This window comes from Panthera onca, chromosome C2 (genome assembly GCF_046562875.1).
Source record: "Panthera onca isolate mPanOnc1 chromosome C2, mPanOnc1 haplotype 2, whole genome shotgun sequence".
NCBI classification, from domain to species: domain Eukaryota; kingdom Metazoa; phylum Chordata; class Mammalia; order Carnivora; family Felidae; genus Panthera; species Panthera onca.
This window is the reverse complement of record NC_138347.1, coordinates 78,805,551-78,816,881: the sequence shown is the minus strand read 5'-3', so window position 1 is coordinate 78,816,881 and position 11,331 is coordinate 78,805,551. Positions and strand designations below refer to the sequence as shown.

The window sequence follows — 11,331 nt, the reverse complement described above, 5'->3', positions numbered from 1 at the left end:
GATTTTGGCTCAGGTCATGATCTCATGGTTTGTGAGATTAAGCCCCCCATCGGGCTCTATGCTGATAGTGCAGAGCTTGCTTGGGATTCTCTCTCTCCCTCTCTGCCCCTCTTCCCACTTCTCAAAATAAATAAATAAATACACTTAAAAAATTCTTGTTGTAGAAAATTAGAAAATGTAATTAAGGGAAAAAAATCTATAATCTCATTATTTAGAGAAAACCAATATTAGCATTTTGCTAGATATCCTTATAAACTTTCTTTTATGCACATCTATATTTTATATTTATAACAACTAAGATCATGCTCTGTCCTATTCATAGTCTTAAAAAATATACCTGGATATCTTTCTATTGTATTTTAGATAGTTTAGAGAGTTTAGATAGAATATTAGTTAGCTGATATAATATGTACTATATGTATTATATATAGTACATATTAATACATATAGTACATATTATATGTATTATAATATATATTATATATATATTATATATAGTACATATTAATACATATAGTACATATTATATTAGCTACCTAATATTCTATCTAAACTACACTAGCTGTCATAAATAAATTATGAATCAAACAGTATTGTTATTTTTTAAAAGGGGTTGGCATTGCCACTGGAAGGTGATGAGTTTAAAATATAGCTAGAAATATCAGTTATTTTAAATAATATCTCTCTTTATTTCCTTGTTCAGATATACCAGCACAGCTTCTAATGATGTACAGGTTAATCTCACTTTGTTTATCATGTGACCTAAATCTATAGATACATAACATTATCAGTGAAACAAAGTAAGAGTCTTAGAGATGACTATACTGGCCTGTGTTATGTTGAACTAGCATATGTAAGCTTCCTCCTACAATGAAGATTCTATTCAGGTACTCCCAGTGGGGGAGTTGATTTCAGCTACTCTCTAGCATTTTCTAATAATTTTATCCACTGGCTAGGCTTTGGTGGGAAAATTACTATTTCTGTACAGAATTTCAACATCACACACTAACGGCAATTAGAGCCTGACGTTGCCTATTTTTGGTGGGATGCAAGAGAAGAAGTGATAAATAATATTAACAGGGATAGTACTGGGTACTAGAGATTGTCCCCAGTTCATTAAGAAGGGAAAATAGAACTTCCCTCATGGTTAACAGGAAATATATTTTGGAGAATGTCAGACATTTCAGGAAACTCTTCAAACACCATGAAGGGTCACAGTTGAAGTTCTTAGATGCAGAGATACTGCAAAGCAGTAACATTGTGCACCAACCCACTTTTGGTGACATTTATCTCAAAAGAGATGCTCTAAGAGTGGTCAGACTTATCCATTCACTTGAATTTCTCCATTCACAGTAGGACATGTTACATAAGCCACAGAGGTTCTTTCACTGTTTTGATATTCTTAAAGGATACTCTAGAGTCAGGAATTGACACAGGAAGCGTGTGTATGGGTGACTCTGGCAGAATCAACATCAAAATCTGGCCCTGTGGGCTTCATTTTCTATCTAGTCCCCTGGCCTAGTTGGAACAATCACCTCCTGGGAAGATCTGGCACATCCCTGGTCTATACACACTGCCTCTCCTCACTATCACTCTCCACATTTTGTCGGTAGCTTTGCCTTCGTCAAGGTAGGGATCAGCTTTCCCCAAAAGCTTTGGCCAGTGTCACGTTCCTTTGGCATCTTTCGGGGGCTGCCAAAAGCCTTGCTCAGGTATCATTTCACTGCTCCCTCCTCCTTCTATGATAATACACTAATGGCTCTTCAAAAGATGCAAGATCAAGGCACACCATTATACGCTCCACACTTTCACAGTGTTTTTATTTGATCTTCACAAACAATCTCGTAGAGTAAGCAGGACAGGCATCAGCATGCAGCTTTCAACAGATAAAGAACTTGAGAGGTATTATTACAACATATATGTGTGCACTTGACATGTGAAAATGGCATCGTTGACCACACCTACTAATGACTGTTGTGATTGGTCTTTCCCTCGTCTGTGTCCCTATTCCCCACTTCATCACTTGGTGAGTGAAGTCATACATTTGCAAAAGGCTGAGCAAAACCAAAGAGCATCCCTCCCCAGCAAGTCAGCCTTGAGATACACCTTGACAGAACCAAGAAAATGTGAATATCACCTGTAGCACTTTCATTTTCTCAGTGCATTTCCTATTTATTCTGTGTCATGCTGCTTATTGCTTCAACAGTGGATGTAGCAGACCACACATAAATATACATTTATCTTTACTTTCTAACATTTGGACATAGAGTTTACTCATGTGCATATATAGATATATATTTTCTTAGATACTTAATATATTTTAATTTTCTTACTAAAATACAGAAAGAGAAAAGGCCTTTTATGATAGATGCTATTGTTCCTCACTTGTGTCTCTTATCTAATTATAATAAGCTAATACAAACTGGTTTTAAACTTTTTATTCATTAGCATTCTGAATCATCCACTTTTCTTAAATCATCTTCTAATGAGTCTGACTGTCCCTCTTGAAAAAGAACTGTTCCCATTTCTCCATACCTGTATGCTGGCCTTCATTATTTACATGGGAGAATAATGCTCTACGTTAGCTCTTTTGCCTTTTCTCTTTCTGGGTGGTGCTCTCTGGAACTTCTTGGATCCTCTTGACGTCTTGTAGAACAAGCTGAGTACCAGGTGTTAACTTTCTCACCTAGGAGGAGTGGAATTGGGTCAGAGTTGCCTTGGAATGATAATACTCTAACAATTTCTTGTAGCTAAATTATTTTGTCCAATTTGATGTCTTGTTTCGCATTCAGCATTGGACCTCAATGCACGTTTCATTATTAAAACATGGACTGTCCCTCAGTTATGGTGACCAACAAGATGAGAAGTTAGCAGTATTCATTTTTAAGATGGCAGTCTCCTTTATCTGGTCTTGTCTCAGCCCTTCCAAGTGTTTGTTCTCACATACTGCCCTTTGGTTTCAGGATAAGCTCTCCTCTACTCCTTCCATCCCTAGAAGTGCTCTCAGGAAAGGTTCTTATGTTTGTTACCTAACTGTCAGGGTAGTTTGAGGTGGAAGTGACTTTCTCCTTGCTCTGTCTCTGGTCACGCAGATGTCTTATGTGTCATCTGCTGTGACTGAGCTCACTGTCCTGCACAGAGGGCTAAGTGTCCTGTGGGCATCCAAGAGGACAAATGAGGGCATGGTTCATTCCTTCACAGAGCTCACAGTCTACTCATGAAGACCAATTACAGGAAATCACTAGAGAACTGGTTGATAAAAGATCATGGTGGCTAAAGAGCATAGGGAAAACTGCATTTCTAAATTGCCATTCCTGTTAAGCTTATGGGAACCAGTAAATCTGAGACTGATTTGGAATAAAGGCTTTCAAATCTTCCCTTTTCAGGTCTGATTCCATCATATCTGAGAAAAGAGACTTTCTAAGCTGAACTTCCTTTGCATTTTCTATCATGGGTGCTCCTTGGAATACAGATATTTATTACTGATCCATTTGTTTAGTTAATACATCTTGAATGCTTTTTATGTGCTCTGCTTGGTGCTAAGGATATCGCAGTAAGAAAACCCTGTCCCTATTGTCAAGGATCTTATGTACTAGTGAGAAGGATGTGAAAGTTCATGCACATTAACAGGTAGCTGTAATATGGTGTGATAAGTACTGTCATAATGATAAACGTGGTGTACATGGGGAAACAGTGGAGAGGCATGCAACTCATGAGACAAGATTGGTCAGGGAAGCCTCTAGCTGCTTTCTAAGTTGAGACAAGAAGGGCAATGGGAGTTATCAAATAAAGGAAATGAGAAGGAGCTTAATGGGTTTATAAGTCTAAAGATAGAGTAGTATGGCTGAAGCATAGTTTATGAGTGCTGTGGTATGGCAAGGAAGATGGGAGAAGAAGATGGAGAAAGAAAAAAGAAGGAAGAGACTTGGTGAGACATGAGCCTCCACAGGTTAGTAGGAGTTCAGATCATGCCTACCATGCTCAGGAATTCATATTTTATTTGGAGTACAGTGGAGATGCATTGAAGGGTAAGTGGCCAGTGACACAATCTGATTTGTATTTCAGAAAGATTAGTCTTCCTGCTGTATGCTGCATAAATTTGAGAGAAATATTGGAGGTAGACCAGTTAGAGGACATTTATAATGATCTGCAAGAGGTGAACTAAGGCCATGGCAATAGGAGTGGAACAAACTAAAGAATTCAGTAGATACTGAAGAATCAAGAGCTATAGTATTGGGCAAGAAGAGAAAGTCAGGCAATTTTCTGGCCTTTGCGCAACTCTATATCTGTGATCTCATTCACTGAGATTTGAATAAAAAACAGGAACAAGTTTATGGGGCATGTAAGAAGATGATGAGTTCATCTTTGGATAAAGTGAGTTTGAAGTACCTGTGAGTCAACAAAGGTGACATGTCTAGTAGGTGACATGTCTAGTTATTTAGATGGACTTGATCTTTGGAGAGAGCTCTAACTGGAGATACAGATTTGGCAGTCAGATCTATTGATTATGGTTAAACATAAGCTTGTGAGATATGAGTATGTGTTTTGTGTCTGTGGTGGGGTCTCCATGAAAGAAACTAAACACAGTGAACAAACAAGTAGAAAGAACACTGGGAATCTGTAGTTCCAAGGGACAGAAGGCAATAAGAACTTTAAGAAAGATGGTATCAACAATCAACAGTGCAAAAGAAGATCAAGGAAGATAAAGAATGGAAAGTATCTATCTATTGGATTCTGTCAGAGGAGCTTTGTTGAGAGTACTTCAAAGATATGCTGAGACTGAAAAGCAGATCTCTAGGGATTCAGGTATGAATGAGATAAAATTAAGTAGAGACACTTAATGGTGGACCATTTTTTTGAGAAGCTTGATCATGTAAAACAAGAGATTTTTCATCTTTCTTATGCTTATAGGTTCGAAAGGAAGAAATGTGTTCTTTTCCTTCTGATAATCCTTTAGATATCTGGAGATATTGAGAGTGGTCGATGTCTTCCATATTTTCTTTCTTTTCAACTAAATTTCTCCAGTTCCTTCTACTGTTCCTCATGTGACACAGTTAGTGGTCCTCACCAGTGACTACTTTAGAATAAAGGGGAAGGTCATCTCACAGGCAAAATGAGGTCTCATGGGTCAAAATGACCAGTCTGATCGTGGATATAGAAGAGGGAGAATTTGAGAAGCATCTGTTGGTACTGTGAAATCTCTTTGTTAATTCACTTAACAAATATGTTACCATGTGTCAGATATATACCAGGAGCCCCTGGCAGAGGAAATAATGGTTTGTGTGGGCTTTAGAACAGTGTCTCTGAGACAGCTCCTTGAGCTTTAGGGAGACAGGCTTTATGGAGCCAAGAGAGAGCTAACCTCAGACTCTTGGAAAAAGGAGTCATCATGAAGAACAGGTTTCTCTTCCTCATAGGTCAGCTAAGGCTTCCTAGGAATTGGAGACAATAAGACCAGGAAAGAGGAGCCTGAAACCCCGCCTCTTCCTCTAACTTGCTTTGTGACCTGAGGTGTAAGTCACTTCTCTGAATGTCTGGTTTCTTATTTGTAAAATGAGGGTGTTGTTAGATATCTAAAATGTCTGGCAGTGGTCATGGATTCCATCATATGAAACCAACTGAATATTTACTTTGAGAAAAATAATCCTGTCAATGTGCCAATAATATGGTATACCTTGACCTACATGAATGTTACATGAGTGTGTTTATTTAATGATCCTTCACTGATCTGCAGATTTATGATTTTTTGAATGCATGTCATACTTCAATAAAAATTATTATGTTAAAAATGTCGTTAAAATAATAAATGATGTAGTTTTTTTGGGGGGGGGGTAAAAATACCGTTGTCAGCATTTGGATGAATGGCTCTCCCTGAATTTCACAAACTCTTACAGGAGAAGTCACAGTTGGCCTAGCAGGAAACCCAGGTTTTGGAGCGACTTCCTTAAAGCTCCCAGCCAGGAACATCTGGTCATAGGCTCTTTGGCACTGAAACCAACAGTGGGTAGGTAGTAATCCTGGTGACATAATCCACACACTCCTTTGGGATGTCCCAATCAATGGGAAAGAGACCTGTTCTAATTGCTAAGCACTGTCACCATCTAGTTTCTGAATCAGCAGCTTCAAAATCAGGGAACCTATTTCCTTTGCAGAGGGAAGAAAAGAGGCTGCTGTAAGCCGAATTGTTGCTGTTCGTTGATTGTTTTCATTTCTCTGCTCCTTTCATTTTCACTTGCACGTGGAAAAAAAATATCTGCGAGGTTATGGGCCCCTTTAAAGTACATTGTCATGACCCAACAGCTTTTTTTCTGCTCAATTCCTTGAAGGCTGATATTTTTCTTTCTTTTGGAGGGGGTTGGAAGGCTGGTGATTTTAGCCTTAATTCTTCTCCTTCCCAGGAGGAGAATTCTACCACTTTTCTGTCCCCTCCCTACCTTCTTCATGGTCAGGCTATTTGCAAAGTAGGACACTTCTGCTACTCCCTGAGATAAGTCACTACAAGCGACTCCTGGCTTCTAGGTTGACTTCCTTCTGCTTTTTCAAGTACATCCCCAGCCAGTGCCTCCACGATTCACAAATCCATGTACAGATTTATATTAATAACTACCTCCAGAGTTTATGTTCGTGGGAGAACTCCATTTATTTGGGGTGTTGAAGGGGAGAACCTGGGTGACTTGGATATGTAGATGAAACATATATATCCTTCAAATAATAAGCACACACAAGGAAGAAGTTGTTACCCTGGAAAGAAAGACGACACAGATGAATGGTACAAAGTTGGACTGTATGCAATGTGACTCACCTCTCCATTACTTCTCTCAGTCTGTAGTGATGTTGTTAATCTCACAAAGTGTCTGGGGCAATGGAACGCTTCCCGGGCCAGCCCTGATTCTGCATTTGGGTTGGCTGTGAGGGAGTTGTCCCAACAGGGATGGAGGTGTGGTGACAGCAGAGAGGAGGTGTGAGGAAGACTTAAGACTTTCATCCTGTCAGAGACCGAAGGTTTTAACCGAGTGTTACTGGTTCCTCAAAGGGGTGTGGGCTGGAGGCGAGTAGTTGGCATCTCAGTTACAATACACCATATTACCTGCCATCTTTTGAACACACCCCTCTTCACACCTCACAGGTCTGAGAGGAATGTCCTTGCCTGTCTCAAATATGCAGTCAGCTCTGAGGCGCCTTTGTCTACACCTCTAATTTTTCACACTCTCAACCCTCTCTCCACTCACCCCTGCTAATCCCCCTTCTGTTTCCACAGTATTTGTGCACATTCTCCTAGTATAGCTCTATCACCAAAGTCTGCAATGTTCCACTAGACTATGAGCTTCTCTGAGAAAAGACTCCGGCATTTCTCTCTTTTTCTTTCTTTCTTTCTTTCTTTCTTTCTTTCTTTCTTTCTTTCTCTCTCTCTCTCTCTCTCTCTCTCTCTCTCTTTCTTTCTCTTTCTTTCTTTCTTTCTTTCTTTCTTTCTTTCTTTCTTTCCCTTCCTTCCTTCCTTCCTTCCTTCCTTCCTTCCTTCCTTCCTTTCTCTTTCATGTTTATTTTTGAGAGAACACAAGCGGGAAAGGGGCAGAGAGAGGGGGGCAGATCATCTGAAGTGGGCTCTGTGCAGACAATAGCACTGAGCCTGATATGGAGCTCAAACTCATGAACCATAAGATGATTCATGACCTGAGCCAAAGTTGGATGCTCAATGGACTGAGCCGCCCAGGCACCTCTGTGGCATGCATTTCCATGTGTGTCTTTGTATGTGTGTGTCCAGAAGATATTACCATTCATGCAGTACACAGAGCTTCATTACTGAGCCTACATTTACTGAACATTCATATATGAGGTATGAGGAATGTGCCAGCAGCAATGGATCTGATGTAAGTAAGTCTTGCCTTTCAATCTCAGACCTGACAGAGAAACAAGCAGGACATCCATTTGAGAACTTGTAATCGGTGCCTGTTCTGTACCATGAGCATGCCAAGTGCAGGCTATAACATGCAGAGGTTCACTGAGCCCCTCCCACAAGATATTAATTTTTCGACGGGGTTCTTCAAAAATGTATATGGAAAAGAAGCGATCAGAGTCGCTTACAGCCCAGGAGTAAAGGCAGAGATGTAATGGTGGGTACACAACAGTGAGATAAATGCTATGAGTCAGAAACTCAAGCCCTACCATAACGCCAGATGGAAGTGTGGTGGAAATGTTTGTGGAAGTTTGCAAGGAAGCTAATCTCAGGGACTCACAAGGGATCTGTAATCTCACAAAGTTCTCTATTCAATATCTTTGTCTTTATCGATTCTTTTCCATATACATTTTTGAAGAACCCCGTCGAAAAATTAATATCTTGTGGGAGGGGCTCAGTGAACCTCTGCATGTTTTCCTTCTGAAATGTGAGAAGACTTATTGGGGCTCAAGCATGTCTCCAGTCCTGACCTGGTTGAGGTGCCCAGTGGGTGTCCCTAGGAGCTCTGGTCAAGGTAGGTAGCCATTTGCACTAGAAGGAAGTTGGAGGACAAACACCCCAAAGTTTTCACAATGAACACCCAAATTCATGATGTCACAATTCTCTTCTTCTGACACCACAACCTGTGAATCACAAGGGAACTACCATGTTCATGGGAGTCATATAATCGAGAAGAGATGGGGGAAACCATATATGAGCAACCTCTCTAGACTTAGATCTAGAATCTAAGTCTCTCTGTCTCAGAAAGAGAGACAGAGAGACAGAATCTGGGTACTGGAGAAAAGCCCATCAAAACTTGCAGGGTGATTGAGTTGGAAGGAAACTTGGAAATAATTCCTCCTGCAGTTTTCAGACTTTAATATGTTGTTCTCCCCAGAGGAAAGTTTCAGAAGGGTCCAAAACCAGAGGAGGAGACTGCTTTGATTGAAATGGGCTAGTCATTTATGCAAATCATAAATCTGGCCTCTCATTTTATAGATGAGGAATCTGCAGTGCAGAAAGAGGAGTGACTTCCTCAGGGTTACCCAGTGAATGAGTGGCGGGGGGATGCATTCTTCATGCTGGTCCTGGGTCTCCCCCACCCCCTTGCTGAATGAAAGTACTGGCAGCAGGACACAGGGTGGGGCGGGGGCAGCCTGGAGGGAAGAGACCCTGCATCAGTTCAACTTTTCCCCAGGACACAGAACAGCCCTGCTGGCATGTTATCACTAACGTACAAAATGTGAAATTGTGAAGACGTGTTTGCCAATTCTCTTATCTCAGCTGGCACAGAGGAGGCCTCGTTGGAGTTTTGAGGTGTTAGAGTACTGTTTATCCACCGCGCATCCCTTGGCTGTTCTCGCAGAGACTCAGGAAAGCTGCACATATAAATTCACATAAATTACCTTTACAAAATGTCAGACTTAAAAGTGGATTGTTATTTTGGGGATGTGCCTCGAGAATGTTAACCCTTTCTGGTGGGTAGACATGTCACCATCAGAAAAAAAAAAAAAAGTTGACTTCTTTGAAAGCAACATAAGCCACAGGCACTTACTCCCACACTCCCTCCCCAGCTCAGGACTACGTCACCTGCAAGAGGTAGCAGTTCTTGGTAGCAAACCATGAATTTGTTTTTAATGTTTACTTATGTTGAGAGAGATGGAGAGACAGAGACAGAATGTGAGTGGGGGTCAGGGGGACCCAGAACCCATCTAGGTCTCTGATTCCTCGTTTACAGGATGCAGGAGTTAATAGATATGAGTGTTTCCTAACTAAGCATTCTGTCTTCCTGAAGATCCAGAGAGGTAGTAACACAGATACTCAAGTAGCTATTAATATTTCAAAAGCTTTGTGGAAATCAAAGACACCTGCGACAGCATTGCCTGGGGTTAAATAAAAAATCCCATGAGACTTATGGAGAGCTGTATATATATACATATATGTGTATATACATGTATACATATGTATGTATATACATGTATATATCTCATATATATGTGTATATATATGTGATATATACATGTCTCCTATATATATATATATATGGGAGAGAGAGACAGAGACAGAGAGACAGAGACAGAAGACAGGGAAAGTAGAGAAAGTAAAGGAGAAACAGCTGTTCAGCCTTGCCAGGGAGGCAGAGAGGGCCAGGAGCCAAGAAGGACTTCTTACAAGCTGATGGAAAAAGGGGAAGGCAGTGCTGGAGAGTGGTAGGCATGGCCCCTGCAAAGAGGTTCCCCATGAAACAGCTCTGAGTTTTACTGGTATCTCTATTCATTTTACTGGTATGTCTGTGATACTCTTTGTTATGTTCAACTTGTTCTTTGTTAACGCCTTTGCCTCTGGTTGAGTGGTGGCCAGTGTGGCCAGATACTTCTTTTAAGCTGATCAAAAGTTCTCCTTATAGCTATTTATCTACTTTTCTAAAAAAAAAATATTTATTGGGGTCTACTATTCTGGATCTCTCTTTGATTTTAATAAAGCAAAAATAATTATCTGAAGATTGCACAGTTTGTCCACAAGACAGAAATCTTTCAATATACTGTGAAGCAGAATCTTCCAGAATAAAGAGTTTGGAAAGCACTGGAAGGGGTGGGGCATGTTTCTAGTTCTGATGGTTTAGGACAGAGCCCCGGAATAGAATATTAAGCAGGGAATGTCAGTAGTGGGATATAGATTTGATTCAGGGCCATGTTAATATTTCGATGGGCCTAAAACTCTTGCGTTTATGAACCTCTCTACCATAATATTAGCAATATTAAAACCTACATCTCGATGACTTTAAATAGTCCCCCTTACCCCCCCCCCCATTTTTTTTTTGTTTTGGTTTTAGGCAAAACCAAATTTTTGGGTTTCTTACAAACTTCACTTCTTTTCTGACATGAGAAAAAAATTAAAACATTTCTTTTGACCATAAAATTTAATTTTTCCTCTTCTGATTTTAAAATTAAAGCATTTCCTGAACCCCTAAAAGGTTTGTGGACCCCAGGCACACACCTCACAGATCCTAATGGATAAGTCAGACTGACACCAAGTGGAGGAGAAAACTTTAGCCTGCAGGGCTGGGGGCTGGGTACCAGCTGATGCCAGAGAAGCACACGGTGAGCCCTGCTTCATAGAAGCTGTTTCTCCCATCCCAGAAGAAAGCAGGACTGACTGACCCAGACATTTGGCAAAAGTGTTTCCGGTTTACCAACGCCTAAGTGTGATCACTACTTCTCTGCTTTCTTCTAAGTGCTACAACTTGAAGCAGTGAAGGAGAATCCAGGAGTCATGTTTTGATTCTATGTAGCCATGTGTCCTTGGGCAAGTCCCTCCACTCCGTGTTCCAAAATCTGCAAAATGAAGTTGGACTAGACATTCATTCTCTAGCTACAATTTATGCCCTATATGCTTCT

The 11,331-nt window shown here is 40.5% G+C and overlaps 1 protein-coding gene across 1 annotated transcript in view; it reads left to right on the top strand.

The window, feature by feature from the left end:
* The first annotated feature begins 4,681 nt into the window (after positions 1-4,681).
* TPRG1 (tumor protein p63 regulated 1) overlaps positions 4,682-11,331 on the top strand; it is a 122,599-nt gene continuing 115,949 nt past the window's right edge. Inside the window, exon 1 of the mRNA XM_060639510.2 lies at positions 4,682-4,806. Within this exon, the coding sequence (XP_060495493.1) occupies positions 4,771-4,806 (36 nt within the window). The 5' untranslated portion in view covers positions 4,682-4,770. The remainder of the gene's footprint in view (positions 4,807-11,331) is intronic.